This window comes from Panthera onca, chromosome B3, assembly GCF_046562875.1.
Source record: "Panthera onca isolate mPanOnc1 chromosome B3, mPanOnc1 haplotype 2, whole genome shotgun sequence".
NCBI classification, from domain to species: Eukaryota; Metazoa; Chordata; class Mammalia; order Carnivora; family Felidae; genus Panthera; species Panthera onca.
In genome coordinates this window covers 39,357,943-39,380,594 of record NC_138344.1, presented here as the reverse complement: position 1 = coordinate 39,380,594, position 22,652 = coordinate 39,357,943, and the positions used below count along the sequence as shown (strand labels likewise).

General features: G+C 35.3%; 1 protein-coding gene across 8 annotated transcripts in view; it reads right to left on the bottom strand.

The window, feature by feature from the left end:
* The window catches only part of DENND4A (DENN domain containing 4A), a 137,598-nt gene that overhangs the window by 62,192 nt on the left and 52,754 nt on the right, over positions 1–22,652 (bottom strand). For all 8 annotated transcript variants that reach the window (XM_078448741.2, XM_078448743.2, XM_078448746.2 and 5 more), the window contains exons 5-14: positions 21,519–21,588; positions 20,793–20,962; positions 19,471–19,712; positions 16,686–16,752; positions 15,241–15,299; positions 12,925–13,069; positions 12,458–12,633; positions 8,405–8,505; positions 3,202–3,420; positions 1,413–1,558 (exon numbers count right to left, since the gene is read on the bottom strand). In XM_078448741.2, the coding sequence (XP_078304867.1) occupies positions 1,413–1,558; positions 3,202–3,420; positions 8,405–8,505; positions 12,458–12,633; positions 12,925–13,069; positions 15,241–15,299; positions 16,686–16,752; positions 19,471–19,712; positions 20,793–20,962; positions 21,519–21,588 (1,395 nt within the window). The remainder of the gene's footprint in view (positions 1–1,412; positions 1,559–3,201; positions 3,421–8,404; positions 8,506–12,457; positions 12,634–12,924; positions 13,070–15,240; positions 15,300–16,685; positions 16,753–19,470; positions 19,713–20,792; positions 20,963–21,518; positions 21,589–22,652) is intronic.

Sequence of the window (22,652 nt, the reverse complement as noted above, 5' to 3'; positions counted from 1 at the left end):
CACACACAGACATACATACTTACATCTGTACTTATTTCTGTATTTGTCTATACATACTGAAAACCAATGATATATCAAACCTCTTATTCCACTCTAATAACACAGGGTTCATTCTGGTTTTCTCCTTTTCTGTATTTGTAAGTCCCTTCTCTGACAGTGAGTAACTTCATTATCTTTAATATATTTATTTGATCCACTCCTCTTTACATTCTCCCATTTCCACCACCACCCCTCTCCACACATACGACTTCTTCATCCTAATTTGGCCTCAACAGCTACTTCCAGACCTACCCTCTGTCCCCACCAAGCTGGCATCTTCCTCATCTAGATCAAACTTTGATACTCCATTTGCTGCCCCTACCCTGTGGGGACACTCTCCTCACCTTGCTCAGCCTCTGATACTCCATGCTGTTTTGGCATGGATACTCTTCTCATCTTGTTTATTCTGACCCCCTGCAGCTGTCTGTCCCCCAGCCTGGGCACTCTTTTTATCCTGCTCATCCTCTGATTCTCCATGCTAGGTCACCCCTTACATAGATGCTGTCTTCACCTGGCTTGGGCTCCAACACCCAATGCTAGTCTGTTCCTCCTTCTTCACCCCATTCAGGTTTCAACACCCCACTCTAGATCACTGTTCCCCAACCTCCTCTATGTTCAGCATAGATAACCACCTTATGATATCAGGACTGAGGGGAAGAGAAGGTTTCATACACGAATTTAAAATAGAATTAATTGGGGCGCCTGGGTGGTTCGGTCGGTTAAGCATCCGACTTCGGCTCAGGTCATGATCTCACGGTCCGTGGGTTCGAGCCCCGTGTCGGGCTCTGTGCTGACTGCCTGGAGCCTGGAGCCTGTTTCAGATTCTGTGTCTCCCTCTCTCTCTGCCCCTCCCCTGTTCACGCTCTGTCTCTCTCTGTCTCAAAAATAAACGTTAAAAAAAAATTAAAAAAAATAAAATAAAATAAAATAGAATTAATTCACTTAATTTATGCTATAAACTCACTTCCAAATTGTAGAAGTATTCAAGTGATATATTCATTATGCACTATACCTACTCTCAGCATGTGGCAATGTACAATAAGGAGAGGTGAAAACTACAGATGCTCAAGTTGGAGGTCCACAGACTTGGACAGAACTCCCATAGTCTGTAAGTGGGCAGGCAAAGTTATAGACCTGGTTGCTAAAATAAAACTCATGATTCAGTAAAATCCTGCAAGGTACTCCTAAGAGTTTGTGGTTTATAATATCTAGCAGTCCAAACAAAACTTTAATAATATAAAGAGTCAATGATGAAATGAAAAGAACTTAGATTCTGTTAAGCGCTGATAAAAGTTAAATAGAAACTATAACTCATAACATGTAAAACAATCACACAAAATAAGTTAGGGCACTGTAGACATACTCTTACTTACTTTATCTACACAGTCATCAAAAAATGCCAGGCTTGCATCTTTATCACTGACAAAAGAACATTCCTCGATGAAGCGAATGAACATTTGTGTTTTGGTCATCATGTTATAGAATTTTTGATGTGATCGGTCCCGGCTTCTTAAGAAAGCTGTTCAACATAAATTCATAATGTCACAAAATATAGGATCATTCAAAGATTCATAGAATTTTAAGCCAGAAGGAACTTGATTAATCATGTCATCTGTACTTCCTCAACCTACCATTTTGCAGAAGAAGAAACTAAGACCCCTGGGGAAGTGACCTGACAAAGACAGCAATAGGAAAGGAACTTGAACCCAGATCTTTCAAATCTTCACCCAGACTTGTCTCTGTTGTCCTCTCATTACCTTGTGGATTATATATAAAATTGTAAATGTGAAAGCATTTTTAAAGAGCAACAGTTACAACCTCTCTAGTGTTTGATTATGTCTGTGTCTTACTGAAACAGAGGAAAAGTTTATTTCCTGATTTCGCGCTCCACACTGCTTACTATGATCAGTTACACTACACTTGGGCCTTCTTTTGGGCCCATAAATTCAAACTATTTCCAAATGTTCTCTCTGTCTAAAACTTTCTACTTTTCTTTTGCCTGGCTCATTTGTATTCATCCTTGAGATTATGGCTCAGAGATAAATTCCTCAGAAGGGTTTTCTGTGATCTGAAGTTGTGAAATAAACTGTTCATCCATATTATTTTTTTAATGTTTGTTTTTATTATTTTTGAGAGAGAGAAAGAGAGAGAGAGAGAGAGAGAGAGAGACAGACAGAGTGCAAGCTGGGGAGGAGCAGAGAGAGAGGGAGATACAGAATCCGAAGTGGGCTCCAGGCTCTGAGGTGTCAGCACAGAGCCCCAAGCAGGGCTCGAACTCATGAATAGTGAGATCATGACCTGAGCCGAAGTCAGATGCTCAACTGACTGAGCCACCCAGGTGCCCCTCATTCATACTATTTTCAAATTGCTTATCTTTTTTTTTTTTTTAAGTTTTATTTATTTAAGTAATCTCTAAACCTCATGTGGGGCTTGAACTCCTGACCCTGAGATCAAGATTCACATACTCCTCTGACTGAACCAGTCAGGTGCCCTTCAAATTGCTTATCTTCTTGACTATAAGCTCATTGGGAGAAGTGACCATGTCTCTCTCTCCCTCTCGCTCTCTCTCTTTTATGACCATGTATCTTTTGCATGCCACTATATACCTAGCATTTAGAGGAACTCAATATATGCTTATTAAATGAATTTCTCTTCCAAATGTTATATACTACAAAAGAAAATAAATCTGTATTTTGACACAAACTGCACTCGGGGGCTCTCCAACTTCTTTTGTTTCAGGGCACAAACAGAAAGAAAGGAATATTTATAAAGTGTAATGAAGTAAAATGAATGAGGCTGTGCATGCTTGGAGGTGACCATCCCAGAGGCTCCTCTGAGTGTTCAACATTGCCCAGCTGCTCTGAAAACTAAAACTGTCAATATCCTAACACATCTGTGGCACAAAAGAGTGAAGCAGTACATGGTTACAAAGCTCTGTGCTTTTCAAATAGTTTCTTCGACATATTTTGTTAATGGGATTATTTCTAATTTGTCTGAGAAATAACTAGCTGTGTGGAAATGGATTACCAACAAAATTGGTAGATTCACATACTTCAAAAATAGCTACGTATTTTGATAAACATGAGCTACTAACAGAAAAACTGTATCATCATAAGGTTAAACTCAGCGATACGAAAGCTGTAAAACTGTACAATCACTCACCTTGCAAGGCAAAAAGAGAGGAAGCATCTGTGGCTGTCTCAGATGGGGCTTGTGTTATTGGTCTTAAGTATGATCTATAGCCTTTTAAAATAGAGGCCATGAAACACAAAAATGCCTCTTGGATTTCCAAATCTATCATGTGCAACCTCTTTCCAGAATTAAAATCATAGTCATTCATTGCTAAGTCCATTAGTCCATCGTCTCTTGGTCTCTGCTGCACTGTGAAAAAATACAGGGTGAAGGTTTTCTCCAAACTATTGAAACCAATGTTAATAATGGTATCAATATAAATCTGTTCTATATGTATGTCAAGTCACGCTGTACACCTTAAGTTTATACAGTCCTGTATGTTAATTAGATTTCAAAAAAATTGAAAGAAGTAAGTTATTGTTTTCAAAAGGGCTCAAGCTACTTAACTCTTTGTTTACATAACTTCATAATATGTAAACCCCAGCAAAGCTTGCTACATCATTTGTTAGCCTCTGCTGAGTTCGTTTCAACCAAAGTAAATATAAAATTATTCCTGTTTGTCTGACTACCATAAAAAAAAATCATGTTCTGAAGTAACTATATATAAACTAGTAAGAGAAAATCATAGCAACCATATCAACAGGAAACAGGGTTAAATGCATTAGTTCTACCCTCCCCCCCTTTTAAAAAAATGTAAGTGCCGACAGGAAAAACACACATGGATTAAAATGTGAAAAACAGCTCTTCCTTTTCCTGAACAACTCAACGCTAAAGCCATTAGGTAGTAAAAGAATAAACGCAAGTAAAAGAGGCCTGCTAGATGCCACCTTAATCAAGTGTACAAAGTGAACACCTTCATCAATAATGGGACAAATCAAAGTAGTTCACGATCTGATAAGGATGCTAGGAAAGGAACATAGTGTCATTTCTGTGATATTCCTGCCAAAAATGTATGACCTGTATTTACCATGTGGACGCTGAAGACAAACCCACATCATGGACCATTCTATGATAGCAAATACCATCTTCAAAAGTCTCAAAAAAAAAAAAGAAGGACAAATCGAAGAAGTGTTTGCAGAAAAGGAGACTAAAGAGACTTGAAACTAAAGACATCTGATTTGGAAGTGGATTATTTTGCTAGAAAGAACATTATTATAATAAAACTTGAATCTGGTCTGCAGGTAAAGATGGCAGAAATGCTCACTGGTAATTTCCTGATTTTCATGGTTATGTAGTGGTGGAGGAGAATGTATTTTTGGGTAGGAAATATATTCCATTTGGAGGTGATGGCGCATCTATTCTCAAAGATCAGGGAACATGTTTGTGATTGTTTCAAAATTTAAAAACTTTTCAAAATACGAGGAACAATAAATCATCTTACAAAGTTTTTTCTGGAGTTCTTATTGTCGAAAAAAGTAACAGTACTAGAAAGAACATGGGCCTTTATACAGAAGATCTAGATTTTAATCCTAGCTTCATCCGGGTTAACTGTATAATCTCTGACAAGCTATTTAACCTCCCTCAATTTATCTTCAGAGTTGTAAAGATAAAAAATATATGTGGAAGTGTTCTGAAGCTATAAAGTGTTACACAGTCCTCAACTATCAGTATTGCTTAAAAGTTTATAATTTTCAGCTTTAAGGTTCTGCCCTTCAATACAGTTGGACGGGCTATTTCACAGATTTTAATAATATTTTAAATATTGCTACAAAAGCTGCTGGACTTCTCAGCTATTTACAAGAAGTGTATGCCTTGTTAGAAAGCAGTTAGTCAGCTTAAATAAAATTCTATACATAATTTATTTGCCACCTAAGATGACATGCTGCTCTATTTCATGTCACTGTTTTCCTATTCCAGTACTTATGAGCCACTTCCAGATTCTCTGCTTGTTGTAAGGTTTACTTGGGAAACACTGTCGTCTTCCATGTCTATTTCCAACTCTATGGTCACTTTGAACCCTCAAGGATATAGGCCCCTTCCGCTGTCTGTATTTCACCTAATACATAAAAGAGAACCTCAAATACTGCTATACCATTACTGACCATTTTTTAAACAGTAAGTATTAAATCATGGACCCTGAATGGGCCATTGTTCTAAAATACCAAGAGATTAAGTATATGAAGGTTTAATTCTTCTTATCGGTAATTCTGGATCACTGTCAAGGTATTCTTATATAAGCTTTTTACTGAAACATTCTATATCCCAATCAATTTTCATTTTGATTAATTTCCTAATGCATTTGGTAGGCTTCTATTTTCAAATTATTTGAGGTAAGGACGGCATTAAGATCCACTGAAGGTGAAAGCTTAAAACCCAGCTCTCACCCCACTAAAATCATCAGCACTTTCTAATTTAAACCATCTGTCTTAAATTTTCAAAATTAAACTTCTATTCTCTGTATGAAGAGAATGTTATACAAGAGGAAACCCTTATTTTTTAATTATTATTATTCATTTATTTAATTTACATCTAAGTTAGTTAGCATATAGTCCAACAATGATTTCAGGAGTAGATTCCTTAATGCCCCTTACCCATTTAGCCCATCCCCCCTCCCACGACCCCTCCAGTAACCCTCTGTTTGTTCTCCATGTTTAAGAGTCTCTTATGTCCATCCCCCTCCCGGTTTTTATATTATTTTTGCTTCCCTTCCCTTATGTTCATCTGTTTTGTCTCTTAAAGTCCTCACATGAGTGAAGTCATATGGTATTTGTCTTTCTCTGACTAATTTCACTTAGCATAATACCCTCTAGTTCCAGCCACATAGTTGCAAATGGTAAGATTTCATTCTTTTTGATTGCTGAATGATATTCCATTGTATATATACAATGGTATATCATCTTCTTTATGGTACCACATCTTCTTTATCCATTCATCCATCAATGGACATGTGGGCTCTTTCCATACTTTGGCTATTGTTGATAGTGCTGCTATAAACATTAGGGGGTGTGTGTTCCTTCGAAACAGCACACCTGTATCCCGTGGATAAATGCCTAGTAGTGCAATTGCTGGGTCGTAGGGTAGTTCTATTTTTAGTTTTTTGAGGAACCTCCATACTGTTTTCCAGAGTGGCTGCACCAGCTTGCATTCCCACCAATAATGCAAAAGAGATCCTCTCCCTCTGCATCCTGGCCAACATCTGTTGTTGCCTGAGTTGTTCATGTTAGCCATTCTGACAGGTGTGAGGCGGTATCTCCTCGTGGTTTTGATTTGCATTTCCCTGATGATGAGTGATGTGGAGCATTTTTTCATGTGCCGGTTGGCCATCTGGATGTCTTCTCTGGAGAAGTGTCTATTCATGTCTTTTGCCCATTTCTTCACCGGATTATTTGTTTTTTGGGTGTTGAGTGTGATAAGTTCTTTATAGATTTTGGATACTAACCCTTTATCTGATATGTTGTTTGCAACTATCTTCTGCCATTCCATGGGTTGCCTTTTAGTTTTGCTGATTGTTTCCTTCGCTATGCAGAAGCTTTTTATTTTGATGAGGTCCCAGTAGTTCATCTTTCTTTTGTTTCCCTTGCCTCTGGAGACGTGTTGAGTAAGAAGTTTCTGCGGCCAAGATCAAAGAGGTTTTTGCCTGCTTTCTCCTGGAGGATTTTGATGGCTTCCTGTCTTATGTTTAGGTCTTTCATCCATTTTGAGTTTATTTTTGTGTATGGTGTAAGAAAGTGGTCCAGGTTCATTCTTCTGCATGTCGCTGTTCAGTTTTCCCAGCACCACTTGCTGAAGAGACTGTCTTTATTCTATTGGATATTCTTTCCTGCTTTGTCAGAGATTAGTTGGCCATATGCTTGTGGGTCCATTTCTGGGTTCTCTATTCTGTTCCATTGATCTGAGTGTCTGTTTGTGTCAGTACCATACTGTCTTGAGGAATACAGCTTTGTGATACAGCTTGAAGTCCGCGACGGTGATGCCTCCTGCTTTGGTTTTCTTTTTCAAGATTGCTTTGGCTATTCAGGGTCTTTTCTGGTTCCATACAAATTTTAGGACTGTTTTTTCTAGCTCTGTGAAGAATGCTGGTGTTGTTTTGATAGGGATTGCATTGACTATGTAGATTGCTTTGGGTAGTATTGACACCTTAACAATATTTGTTCTTCCTATCCAGGAGCATGGAATATTTTTCCATTTTTTTGTGTATCTTTTTCAATTTCTTTCATAAGCTTTCTATAGTTTTCAGTGTATAGATTTTTCACCTCTTTGGTTAGATTTATTCCTAGATATTTTATGGTTTTGGGTGTGATTGTAAATGGGACTGATTCCTTGATTTCTCTTTCTATTGCTTCATTGTTGGTGTATAGGAATGCAACTGATTTCTGTGAATTGATTTTATATCCTGCAACTTTGCTGAATTCATGGATCAGTCCTAGCAGGTTTTTTTTGGTGGAATCTTTTGGGGTTCCATATAGAGCATCATGTCATCTGTGAAGAGTGAAAGTTTGACCTCCTCCTGGCCGATTTGGCTGCCTTTTATTTCTTTGTGTTGTCTGATTGCTAAGGCTAAGACTTCCAATACTATGTTGAGTAACAGTGGTGAGAGTGGACATCCCTGTCTTGTTTCTGATCCTAGCGGGAAAGCTCTCAGTTTTCCCCATTGAGGATGATATTAGCATTGGGTCTTTCATATATGGCTTTTATGATCTTGAGGTATGATCCTTCTATCCCTAATTTCTTAATGGTTTTTATTAAGAAAGGATGCTCTATTTTGTCAAATGCTTTCTCTGTATCTATTGAGAGGATCATGTGGTTCTTGTCCTTTCTTTTATTGATGTGATGAATCACATTGATTGTTTTGCAGATACCGAACCAGCCCTGCATCCCAGGTATAAATCTCACTTGGTCGTGGTGAATAATTTTTTTAATGTATTGTTGGATCTGGTTGGCTAATATCTTGTTGAGGATTTTTGTATCCACGTTCATCAGGGAAGGAAACCCTTATTTTTTCCATGGTATTTCAGTAATGGTAAAAGTAAGGAAAACAATTACCTCAACCTCTTTTTCAATTTTACTATTCTAAAATGGCTCTATGAACATGTAGCAGATATAAAATAAAATATAATAAATTTTATAAATCTATTCAGCTTCTAACAAAGTTTGCTTTAATGTTCATTTTCCCTTAAGATTATAAAAACATTTCCCTTAGATAAAATAAACAATATCCTTTCACTAGCAAGGCAAAGTAACTGGAGTCCTTTCTCAGATTAAATTACTTCCTTTAATTAAGTTATACACTTACATTTTGCCAGCTGCTGGTGCAAATTATTCAGTGTGTTCATCAGATTTTTACATGGTTTCTTTGGAAGTATCTTCCAGGCTACATTTTTCTTGTCACCAGTTCTGAGATTAAATGACAACAACAATGTATTTGTTAGATGTTTTGTGTTTTTTTTTGCTATATATATATAAAAGGTAAAAGAAAACATATATTGAATAAAAAATAAAATACATACGTACAAAATGTATGTACATATATACAAAAATAAAATATTATAATAAGAGAAAAATACTACAAGGATAAACTGGGATGCAGAATATTTAAAAATTAACTTACACAAGAGTAGAACCTTATACAAACATAGCGCAAAAAATTATAATTATGTTGGTATTGGGTAAATTCGACTTGCAGTGGAATCATGCTAATCACTACAAACTTAATATGGTGGTCATTACTCTCAAACCCCATTTAAGAGTCTTTAGACACCTCAATACTGAGAAAATCCTAGCAACAGGAGGTTTTTTTCTTATAGACTCTGACTTTAAGAACAAGCACTGTGGAAAACTTGCACTTGTAAAGACAAAATGAACTGAGGATCCAGAAAGCTTATCAAAATACTGCGGTATATTTAAGTATTTAGTTTCTTAGTTTCCTAAAAGTGGAAGTAAAATTTGCTTTCGTTTCTTTCAGAAAATAACTAATCCATGATATTAAATTATTTGAGCAAAGGATAATACTCCAAAGTACTTTTATAACTATAAAAGAGGATATCTGCTTGAAAGTGCTATCTTTGTTTCTACAACAAACTCCTATAATCTCTTTTATTAAAATTATTAGGACACAGTTGTTCTTCCAACCACACGTGCAGTAAGAAAAGAGCATGGTGATAAAATACCATAAACCTTTTGGACTTCACTATAGCTTTTTTGATTCCATTCTTTACTTATTAAATCTTTCTTTGTACTTCAGAAGCCATATATATATATTTTTAGAAAACTTGAAAAATGTAGAGAAAAAGGAGAAGAAAAGTGAATCACTCATGTACTAACCACCAAAAACAACACAGCACACGTGTGTAGTGGAAGTTGAATTTATTTTTCTGTTCCCTGTACCTCCCACAGAACAAAAAGGGCAAAATCATCACCTTGGAAACCAAACAAAGAAAAAGGAGTGGATGGGAAAGCTTAGGCTAAAAAGAACCACTGTCTTGGAATCTACCCTATCTTTCCACAAATGAGGATAAAAATACAGATAGATGGAACAGGGCCACCTGCAGATGTCCCACTGCGAAGGTTTTATTTTATAATGTGGCCGGGAGCACGGAATCCTGCATTACAGTGAGAAGACAATGTGGAACACTTTTTACATTATTTTCTGGATAAAACTTTGCAACACAGCACTCCCACTGTACTTTATCATTCACTGTGTGCATGCTGGCCTTATAAAACTAAATTATGAGCAACTTCAGAGAAAGAAGTGTACTTAAGTGTACTTAAGAGAAAGAAGTACACCAAGTTGCCCCTTTATTTCCAGTACCTATCAAAAAAGGGTGCTGAAGATAGATGAACAGAATCTTGGTGTCCATTCATTACACCTAATTACTGTTATTTACTCATGTTTTTACTCATGGTGATTCCCAAAATAACCGATAATCGGTGGCAGAGGAATTAGTTTTAAACCTGGATGGTGATGGTTCCAAAATCTAGCGGGCAGTAGATGCTATGTGCCCCTTCTGATAAATTACTTAAAAATCTAAGCTTTGGGGGTGACTGGCTGGCTCGGTGGAGTGTGTCACTCTTACTCTTGGGGTTGTGAGTTCGAGCCCCATGTTGGATGTGGTGATTACTTAAAAATAAAATCCAGAAATTCTGGATAAAGGAAACTAGAAAACTGTTAGTTCACTAGCTTAGTCCTTCCATACATTTGGAAGGGTGATAATATCAAGAAGGAATACTACTAATGAGTGCCAACAACTCATGTTTTCTTTGATTCTTTAACTCACTAGTGATCAAAAGAAAAAGACAAAAATAAAAAAAATTCTTTTAACAAACCGGAAGGAAAGTATAAGAAGAGGGAAAATGTAATTTATTACCACAATAAATACAGTATATACCAATTCACCACCCTGAATTTCATTTTTTAAAAATACTATGTCATTGGGGTTGCCTGGGTGGCCCAGTTGGTTAAGCGTCTGACTCTTGGTTTTCGCTCAGGTCATGACCTCATGATTCATGAGTTCAAACCCTATACAGGGCTATACACTGTAGTGCACTGACAGTGCACTGACAGTGCAGAACCTGCCTGGGATTCTCCATCTCCCTCTCTCTCTGCCCCTACCCTCCTCATGCTCTCCCTAAAAATAAAAAAAAATAAATTAAAAAAAATTATGTCATGTAACATCAACAACTGGCCAAAAAAAAGATAATACTTTAATATCTAAAGAATTAAATATTCCTGGTAATGAGTGAAATGTTCCTGATAAAGAATATTAGACTCTATCAATCCCATGTATAAAATGGCTTTTATGCACAAAGTACATCCCATATTTACTTGGTTAGGCATTCTCTGAAAAAAAGCTTTTTGACAGCGTATATACTTTATAATAGAAAAGTATTCAGGGTGCCTGGCTGGCTCAGTAGGTTAGGCGTTCGACTTCAGCTCAGGTCATGATCTCACGGTTTGTGAGTTGGAGCCCTGCATTGCGCTCTCTGCTGTCAGCGCAGAGCCTGCTTGGGATCCTCTGTCCTGCTCTCTCTCTGCTCTTCCCCTGTACACTTGTGCACAGGCATTCTCTCTCTCTTGAATGTAAACCTTAAAAGAAGTATTTTTTTGCTGTAATATATTATCATTTTATATTATTTTTATATTATCTATTTAATAGAACACCATCTTTTCTAATGGTTTAGGCACTTGAGGATTTGACATACGTGACAAGACTAGAATTAATGTAAGGTTAGAGAATTCAATCAAAACGCTTTAATATGAAACACGCTTAGTAAAAATGGAGAAGAACCTATTGCACATATACATATTTAAGTTGTAAAAGGTGTACTAGCTTTTGGGCTTTACTAACAGACTAACTTGTAGTTATTTTAAATATGTCCTGTGAATGCAGTGTGTTCAGTGCACCAATTTCCTTTTCCCTGAATAGCATAAGTATGATTCAACTGAAAATAAGGGATATGAGCGAACAACTGAATTATAAAAAAACTATGAAAAGATAGCTCCAGTAGCTACAACTTAAATATTATTCCAATAAAAAGAGAGGAAAACTTATAAAACCCTTATATTCTAAAAGTATAAAGGTGATAAAATCATTTATAACTTAAAAGTTGTTTAATTTTTTTTGAAGTACTAGTATACTAATAGTATTACACAAGACTAGAAACAGAATTTGAATACTATACCAAGGTATAGTATTCCAATTCAATTGGAATACCAATTATACCTTGGATATATACCTTGGATACACCTTGGATACTGGAATACCAATACTATACCTTGGTATAGTATTCCAATTCAATTTGTGATTTCACCTGTACTCATCTGGAAAATGGTAAATAAATTTTTGTTTTGTTTTTTTAATGGTTATTTATTTTTGAGATAGAGAGTGCTAGCGGGGGAGGGACAGAAAGGAAGGGGGACAGAGGATCCTAAGTGGGCTCTGCACTGACATCAGTGAGCCCACTGCAGGGCTTGAACTCACAAAAATGTGAGATCATGACCTGAGCCAAAGTCAGACACTCAAATGACTGAGCCACCCAGGCGCCCCTAAATTTTTCTGTTTCTAACCTCCATTTCCCTTCTGCTAAATTTCTACATAAGATTATAATGTTTCTTAAATATTTAAAGATCTGAGGCTTAAAGGTATAATTTGTTTACAGTACAAGCTCTCTAATACCCTAAATCTATTCCATTGGAGAACAGAACGGGTTGATTCAAAGATGGTATAACCCCAAAACAAAAACAATACAGCTCAAAAGAATTCTAATTCGCATTCATAAAATATACAATTACATACATATACTACTAAGTTGTAAATTACTGAGTAGAGAATCACTAAAATGTACTTACTGAGAAATGGTGTTGGTGTCTAGGTCAACACAACTGACATCTGGTGGAGGGTCATAGAGATCAAAGTATCTTGAATCAATTCCTACTATGAATGGACATGGTGCACTCAAGACATCTGCTAAAGCCAGTGGGCAGAGAGGAACATATGGGCATGGCCAGTGGAAAGGGAAAATCATCTTGGATAAACAAAAGACAGGAGAATATTTAGCTGTTTGGCATTGAAGCATAATTTATCAGCACACACAAAAAACTGTATTTAAGTATTCATACCTAAAGCCTAACACTTGATAACCAGTGAAATAATTACAACTAATATGAAGTGTCAGAAAATTAAAATTGTTTTCACAACATAAAAATTCATTACTCTCTGAATTTTAGTTAGGCTTTTAAAAAGTAACTTTAAATTAGATGAATCAATTATGCTTAAAATGAAATTGACTGCCAATGACAAAACCTGTAATACTCACAGACACTAATGCTTCTGTCACACTAGTAAGCACGGAAGGGCGTAGGGAATGGATGAGAATCTTATGTTCTGTTACTGCAAACACAAGTAGTGTCACAGCATTTTCAGGGCCTAAATTTTGAAGTAGTGTTGAAAACTTGCCACCACTGTCAATCCAAACAAAAATATATAATTAAAAGTGTATATATTCAAATATCTCATTATCCAAAATAATGAAACAAGGTCATGATTGGGTTAGGATTATATTATATATTCAACTTTAGACGCGATTGCTGTCCTTATGTGTGGAAAACATTAGAAATATACTATGAAAACAATGAAGTTTTCTGAGGTTTCAAAATCATCAGATTTTTCTACAGTGTATTCAATATGGAAAAATGAAAAGTCATTCTTTTTTTCAGAAAAAGATCTGCTGGGTAGATAATGTCCGAATAAAGGACTCAATCTATAGAGGGATGCTTTAGTTGAAAGCAAATTTTTTAATGAAATTTTTGTTAAATGGCTCACCTTTCATTGTTAATTGTCAGAAAAAATATGACTTACAGGCCCACCTCCCTTAAGGCAAGCACATACATTAAGATTTGGATTTACAAATAGATTATCTTTACTATTGTAATGAAAAGAGTAATATGAAATTGAGAGGTACGAAGTGATGGTATATACATACAAAGCAAATTTATAACCCAAACTGAGACACTCTGTGTGGTAACAAAATACTGGACTAAGTAATTCAGTAAGCCAATCAGTATGTTGTCTATATAATTGGCTAAATAATTGGCTTCACCAAATTAACTTTTTTATTTTTATTTTTTTATTAAAAAACTTTTTAAATGTTTATTTATTTTTGAGAGAGAAAGAGACAGAGTCAGAGTGAGGGAGGGCAGAGAGAAAGAGAGAGAGAGGGATTACTGTCAGCCCAGAGCCCAATGCGGGGCTTGAACTCACAAATCTAAGATCATGACCTGAGCTGAAGTCGACGCTTAACCGACTGAGCCACCCAGGCGCCACTTAACTTTTTTTTAAATAAAGCAAAACTAGTAACAATTCTCTTGGAGAAAGGAAAACACATCCACAAAAAACTTGTGCATGTTGGTAGCAGCATTATTCATTGTAGGCAAAAGTAGAAACAACCCAAATGTCCCTCAACTAATGAATGAATAAATAGAAGTGATCTATCCATACAATGGAATATTTGTTGGAAACAGAAAGGAACAAAATATGATAACATGGATGAACTTCAGAAACATTATAATAAGTGAAAGAAGCCACACACAAAAGGCTACATATTATATAATTCCATTTATATGAAATCTCCAGAATAGGCAAATCCGTAGAGACAGAAAGTTAATCAGTGGTTGCCTTAGGCTGGAGAGGTGTGTTTGTCTGTGCGCACACACACACACACACACACACACACACACACGTGTGTGTGTGTGTGTGTGTGTGTGTGTGTGTGTATTTGTGTGAGTAGAAATGGCAGAAATTCTTTTTAGAGTGATGTAAATGTTGTTTATAGTGATCTCCATATATCTCTATTCACAGAGTGAATATAACCATTGAATTGTACGATTTAACTGGGTGAATTGTACAGTATGTGAATTATATCAATAAAGCTGTTACCAAAATTTAAAAAAAGGCCTCTTGGGTAATTTAGGATCTTTTTATACATAGTCACAGTCAGTATTTCTAGTTTATTTTTCACTCAAACAAAGGTTAAGAAAACACTGGTTGCTCTGGACTGAGACCTAGTGATGAAATAATCTGCAATTCTTACAAAATTAATGTCAAAGATGGCAGCTGGTCTCCCTCAGGTATGTGCTACAAAATAACTTAATTATATTGTAACGATTTCTCTGCTAGAAAATTACACTGCTAATTAAATTTCAAGAACTGATACTTTAGAAAAAATTTATTTCATAATTTCTTGGAACTTTTAAGGGATGAAATACATTATTTTATTCCATGGTTAGTATTTATGAGTACCATTTTATTAGGGGGTTAAATTTAAAATTAATTACGTTTGAATGTTCTTCAGAGGGTATTTAAAGTTAAAAACCATTGTTTTCATAATCTATATACACATATACTTATTTATGCAATAATAAGTACTTGATAATAAATGGATACACAAAATACCAAACTATTGTAAAGGTTTTTCTTTTTTCTTTAAGTAAAAGGAATTTAGATAACAAACAATTAAATGAGAAGTCTTTCCAACAACATTTGCAATTTTTCCTAGGAAAGAGAAAATATTTGAATGTCACTTTAGCTCACACTAGATTTAGAGAAACATAAATAGAAAGGAAATTCTACTTGCCTTAGTGGAAGAGGTGAAGAAACAGGTTGACTGAGAATCAGATTATCATGTGGTGATAACTGGAAGAAGATTTACAATAAAGTGTTTGAAATATAAAGATGAGCTTTAAAACACCACTTTCTGGAAAAAAATTTTTTTTGGCTAATGCTGACATCCATCAAGTTTCAAAATAACCATTAACCTGTATAGGAACTGTTTATATCACTTAATAAGATCTTGAAAAGTACATCCTAACCACTGACCTAACTACTAACTTCCCCTACTCTGAATTCTCTTTTCTCCTGTTCCTCAATGTTCCCCTAATGTCGTTTTAACAAAATTTTATTGGGAGACTAAATTATTCATTTAGTACCACAGAGTCAGGGCTAGTAAACCTATGGTCTCCAGGGCAAATCCACAGGCCATCTGTGTTTATGAATAAAGTTTTATTGGAACACTAGCCATGATCATTTGTTTAGGAATTATCTATAGCTGCTTTTGTGCAATAAGAGCTGAGTAGTTTTGACAGAGACAGGATGGCCTATAAAGACTAAAATATATACTATTTGGTCCTCAAAAGAAAAACTTACCAACATATATATATGTGTGTGTGTATATCCTGGCACTAAATATCAAGAAGAGAGGGAGGATATGTGGATATACAGACTGATTATAAAGATTAAAAAAATGACTTTTTTTCTAGACATTTTATCTGTATCAATATAATAATGCAATTATTTTTATCTACATTTTCAAATTTATGCACATTTCCACAAATTTGTAAATACCTATTTGCCAAATACTTCTAATTTTGAATGACACCGCACTCCCATTAAGGGTTGTGATAAATACAGTAAGGCACATATAGTGATAACACATAAAAATATTTTCTTTATATAAATCACTTTGTAAATGGTGACTAAATAAGCAGATATCTTACAAATCAAGACCATAAATAAGAAATGTAAACAAAAGAGAAAAGATAGTCAATTGGGAAAAGAAATAGGGAAAAAAATTATTCATTTTGAACTTCCCCATCACAAAGATATGAACACTTCTCCCTGCATAATATATGAAAGCACACCACTTTTTCTTCTATTTATTCTAAAAAAAAAAAGAAAAAAATATGTACACACACACACACACACACAAACACCCCTTCAGGAATAAATGCCAAAGACACAAACTTTCAATTACCTATAACAAATTTAGGGAAAGAAGTCCCTTTTGGTGTGTTCAAAATGTCTACTGTTGTCTACTTTAACTCTTCAACCTTTTACCTAAGAGGAAACATTAGATGTCTGTCTGGGAGACAATTAATAAAACAATAAGGGCCCAAATTCCAACATGAACTACCATCTGGTTCTCATTTGATCTTTTCCTCCATTTAAAATTGTTATTCTTATGGTATGTTTTGACAGGGCTAATAATCATTTAATAAGGCACTTACATCAAGAAAATCTTACCTGAACTAAAATCCGCGGCCTCTGAGGAGATGGAAAAGGAACTTTATGCATAAAATGAGAAATATGCCTTAAAAACAAACAGACAAAAACCCAATTGATTCCAAAGTGAACACCATATACTATAAAGGTCAGCATGTCACCACAAGTCCAAGTTGAGTCAAATGCTCTGTGTACTTATAATTTCGAAATCCCTGGTACTACAAAAACAAGTGAACAAACTCCAAAAATCATTTGTCCCATTAAAGTTGCTTCTACCTAACTCCAGTGGCTTTTCATATGAATAGTTCCTCAGGTTCAATAATGTTTGTGTTATCAACATCTCAAAAGCCAGTTTAACTTTTACCTCTTCCTCAGTAGGTAATATACAACATATTATGTGGACAGTGATCAAAGAACTTAATGATTGTTTTGTTGTTGTCACAGAATGCCATTTTTCCTTGAAATAACAATTGATAAAGTTATCCAATGTTAGGTACTCAGCAAATTTTTTCTATATAAAAATGAATAAGGTGAGCCTATTGCTTCAAGAAAAATAACTCATAAGGGCTCCTGGCTGGCTCAGGCAGTGAAGCGTATGACTCTGAATCTTGGGGTTGTGAATTCAAGACTCACATTCGGTGCAGAGATTGCTTAAAAATGAAATCTTTAGGGAAGCCTAGGTGGCTCAGTCAGTTAAGCATGTGACTTCAGCTTAGGTCATGATCTCACGGTTTGTGAGCTTGAGCCCTGCATCGGGCTCTGTGCTGACAGCTCAGAGCCTGGAGCCTGCTTCAGATTCTGTGTCTCCCTCTCTCTCTGTCCCTCCCTTGCTTTCACTCTGTCTCTCTAAGAAATAAAATGAAAACATTAAAAAAAATTTTTTTTAATGAAATCTTTAAAAAAAAGAAAAAGAACTCATGGTATTATAGCCAGTAAATTCAATTCAATTCTAATTCAATAAATAAAATTTTAAGTGAAAATTCTAATGTTGCCACCATGTACTTGATAACTTCTTGATACTGAAAAAAATTTTCTGATCAAATAGGTGGTTCTATTAACAAATGAAATTTATCTATGTTAAACGCCATGAACTGGTATTTCCAAATGACCAACGTATGATGCTACAAAACCATGCATGTGTAAAAGTTCCACTTAGAGTGAGAAAAATCAATAGATTTTAATGTAACAGAAAAAGTCCATTACTAAAGCTTTAGATTACACACTGTGAATAACCTATAACAAACTTCACTTGTCAAATTTGGGGCAGTGTCAAAGCAGAAATTCCACACGATTTTCTGAAAAGGCTATTCGAAGGCTCTCCCTTTTCCTACCTACATACCTGTGTGAGGCCAGGTCTTTTTCATATACTTTTACCCAAACAACATATTGCAACAGATTGAATGCAGAAGCATCCATGAGAACCTAGCTGTGTTCAATTAAGCCAGACATTAGAGATTTGCAAAAATGTAAAAAATGACTCTTCTCACTAATTTTTTAAAGAGTTATTTAAAAAAAATACTTGTTAACATGAAATTATTTTAAAATATTAAATATTGGGGCGCCTGGGTGGCTCAGTCGGTTAAGCGTCCGACTTCAGCTCAGGTCACGATCTCGTGGTATGTGAGTTCGAGCCCCGCGTCGGGCTCTGTGCTGACTGCTCAGAGCCTGGAGCCTGTTTCAGATTCTGTGTCTCCCTCCCTCTCTGACTCTCCCCCGTTCATGCTCTGTCTCTCTCTGTCTCAAAAATAAAATTAAAAAAAAAAAATAAATAAAATAAAATATTAAATATTTTCTCCATTTTAATTTCTATTGTAGCAAATATTGGCAGATATAACACATAAAAAAAGTTCTTCAGGGGTCCTCATTTTTTAAGAGTATAAAAGGGTCCTGACACCAAAAAAAAATTTGCTAACTGCTAGAGCAAAATACTGAGATGAAAGTGAAAAAGAGTAATATTAATATTGTACACTGAATGTTCTTATGATAATTCTATCACTTCCCAACAATCACTGAACAACTTCTTAACAATACAAAAGAGGTGGGGCACATGGTTGGCTCAGTCAGTTAAGCGTCTGACTTCAGTTCAGGTCATGATCTCACGGTTTGTGAGTTTGAGCCCTGCATAGGGCTCTCTGCTGTCAGGGCAGAGCCTGCTTCAGATCCTTAGTCTCCATCTCTCTGCCCCTCTCCTGCTCTTTCTCTCTCTCCCTCCCTCTCAAAAATAAACAAACATTAAAAAAAAAAAGAATACAAAAGAGTTTAAGTGACAGATGGTATAGAATAAATAATCAAATAGGCATGAAGATATTTGGATCTCATTTGCAACAGATCTTATTGCATAAAACATTATTCACTTTTAGTGATTTTAAGGTAAATCACTGAATTTTTAAAAAGAATAAAGAATACATTTATCTAATTTTTTCTTTAAATTCATGATGTCTAAAAGTAGTAGGGAATATTTTTTAAAGTTCACGATAAACCCAAATTATTTGGAAAATAAGAATTACAAAACCAGCAAAAAAACAAAACAAAACAAAACAAAAAAAAAACAGTTAGGATCTCCAAACTTCACAAGAGCATCAAAAAATGAAATATTCATTTCATTCTGTTAGAGATATATTTAAAATAATGTGGCTGTAAAAGTATAATAGAGAAATATTACCTAATTGAAATAACCAAATTCTTTTTTCAAATAACTCTCGAGAAATCTAGTTTCCATATAAAATTTACTGAATTACCAGTTCAAATATACCACACATAATGGAATTATCTGCTAAATTTTGAACCAAGAAGGATTCTGACTTACTTCTCAATTGGAAGGACATGAGGTCCAGAGATAGAATAACGATACAGAAAAGTCAGAAACTTCCTGAATGCGTCAAAAAAAGGCCAGTGAGAAAGAAGACAGATGCATTTATTAGTGTGAATTGTTTTGGAACTATCAGATTTCCCATCTGCTGATGATGCTAAACCCAAGAGAAGTCTCTGTTTTTCTGTGAGATTTTCCTCAGAGTATGGTTCATAAAACTGAATAGCAGCACCATAGACCTGGAAAACAAGAAATATATTTAATAAATACACCTTATATCATTTATTCGAATCATATCATTAAATATTTAATGGAGGAGCCATTACGAGCTAGGCCATTAAAAGCCTTTTAGATGCCCATGAGCCAGGCAAGGTGCCAGGTAGCAGGAACACAGTGGTGAACAAACATCTCTCTTGGTTTCTCGGAGTATGTTTAAAAAAAAAAATAATAATAATAAAACAGAAAACACTACACAGTGCTACTCTCACATCTCATTATTGAAAAAAAAGATGTTTCAATTAAATCGAGTTTGTTTTCTGAAGAGCGAAAGCAATTGAATCAATATTCTCTATAACAAAATGACTGAAAATATTTAGTAGACAATGGGACAGAATTCTAGACAAGGAAATATATATTCCAACTTCAGGCAATTCACTAAATTTCTGTGGACCTCAATTTCCCAATCTATAAAATGAGGATGTTAGACTAAATGATTTCCAAGGTCTTTTCCAACTATCATACTCTATGATTCTGAATAGCTTTGCATATATAATAATGTCTTTTGTATTACTCTCAAAGCATCTGGTTGACACAAAATGAAGCAATGAAAGATCATCATTTGACAATGAAAAAAAAAATCTTTTGCCATATTCACAAAAAAGCACTGGGGTGTATGGGACAGAATGAAATTTCTCTTTTCCATTATCTCTGAATATAGTTATTTTAACCAAGTGGAAGAGGTATGTGTAATAGATTCAATTTAACCAGTTTTTTTTTTTCCTACTGTTCCTTACATTATATAAAACTTAAGACCTGAAAATGTACAAGAGGGGCACTTGGGTGGCTCAGTCGGTTAAGCGTACAACTCTTGGTTTTGGCTCAGGTCACGATCTCTCAGTTTTCTGAGTCTGAGCCCCACATCAGGCTCTGTGCTGGCAGCATGGAGCCTGCTTGGGATTCTCTCTCTCTCTCTCTCTCTCTCTCTCTCTCTCTGCCCCTTCCCTACCCATGCTGTCTCTGTCTCTCTCAAAATAAATAAACTTAAAAAAAAAAAGAAAATGTACAAGAAATTTGTCGACAGTTGTTAAAACACACAGTACCTTTTCAGCTGAGGCTCCAGTTAACACAAATGTAGAAAAAACAGGGAGAGGGTATTTGCTATTTGGTGGCCAACATTCAATAGTTGCACCCATTGGTAAACAAAATAGGGGAACAGATTCTGGGAGTGAGAAAGACTCATAATCTTCTTGAGGATATCTACAAATTAGACCTATAAAAACAATAATAAATATTAGGTCATCATCTCTTGAATTCAGGTACTCAAAATCTGAATGATGCTAAAATGTTTTATAACTACTTAACATTATATTACATACATGTTCATCAAATAGCTCTGAATGTTTCAGTAGAATACATCCAGATTTTTATCTTCAAACATTATAACTATTCATAATAACTAATTAATATTTATCAAGCTTCATCCATGAAGGCTAAGTAAGACAAACAAGAAAAGATTATCCTAAAGAAACATACACAGGTACAAACAGAATCCTAAAACTTTAGTTTGTGGTCATACTACCTTGAAGCAAATGAAAAACACGTTTTTTTACATTTTCAACACGGTTACCCATCTTCTTTTAAAATCAATCTTCCATTGAGTATCCAATAAATTTAAGGATGAGACAAAACAGAAAAAAAAAAACAAAACCCATGGGTTGTGGTGACAGTCCTGACACTAATACATTATAAGATTTCTTTTTCCTTAAATTTTACTAGCCTTCATAATACATGTATATATTAAGTATTGCATGAAAAATTATACTTACCAGCTTTGTAAGATATAGTGTTAGTCTTTGCCACTGACTTTTTATAACATAAGTACACTGCTGATCCCCACTGAATCAAAAAAAAAAAAAAAAGGAAATATCATTTAACTTTAAAAGGTAGTAACTTAATAAAATGGACTCTTTGATATCTCCAGTACATATTGTCTAAGATGTAGTAACAGATTTCTGTTAGCTATTTTCAGTTGGTTATTTTGTCATGATTTTATCAGAGTTTTTGCTCACTTTTCTTTCAGAAGTAATATTTCATGTTTTCTTCCCCACTGTAACAGCAATAATATAAGGAAAATTTGTTTAAAATAATTAAGTCATGACAATTTAGATTTTATTCCAACTCCAAACTTTGGGCAGAAATGATTAAGAAATATCTAGGGGCGCCTGGGTGGCTTAGTTGGTTGAGTGTCTGACTTTGGCTCAGGTCATGATCTCACAGTCTGTGAGTTCGAGCCCCGCGTCAGGCTCTGTGCTGACAACTCAGCACAGATTCTATGTCTCCCTCTCTCTCTGACCCTCCCCCGTTCATGCTCTGTTTCTGTCTCAAAAATAAATAAACATTAAAAAAAAAAAAAAAAAAAAGAAATATCTACCCATGGGTATACCTTCCTTTAGATTCCACAGCCTCTTTCTATAGTTCTTTATACCAAAACTTAAGAGTTATAATTTCCTATATCTGTTTCCGTGTTTCCCATTCTCTCCTGAATTCATTCCCAATCAGGTTTTAATCACACCATTCCTTAAAAGAACAATTTAACAACTTTAATGATGCCAAATTTAACAGTTGGTTCCTAGACTACATCTTCTCCAACCTCTCAGCACAGATCTGGACAGCACTAATGACTCCCAAAACATGTTCTCGCCTTTTGAGGCATCACATTCTCCTGGTGCCTTCCCACCAAACCTCTGGCTACTCCTCAGTCTCCTCCTCCCCTTTTCCCTGATCATTAAATGTGATCTCTTCTTTCCTTTTCTTTCTGTGAATGATCTCATACATTTAGTCCCATCGTTTTGGAGAACAGCTACTCCCAAAGGAGTCTCAAATTTCTAGTCCCAGCTGCAACAGAGATGGGGAAGACTGTGGATAAAGCAGACTTGGGGGTTGGGGGTGAAGAAAAGGAG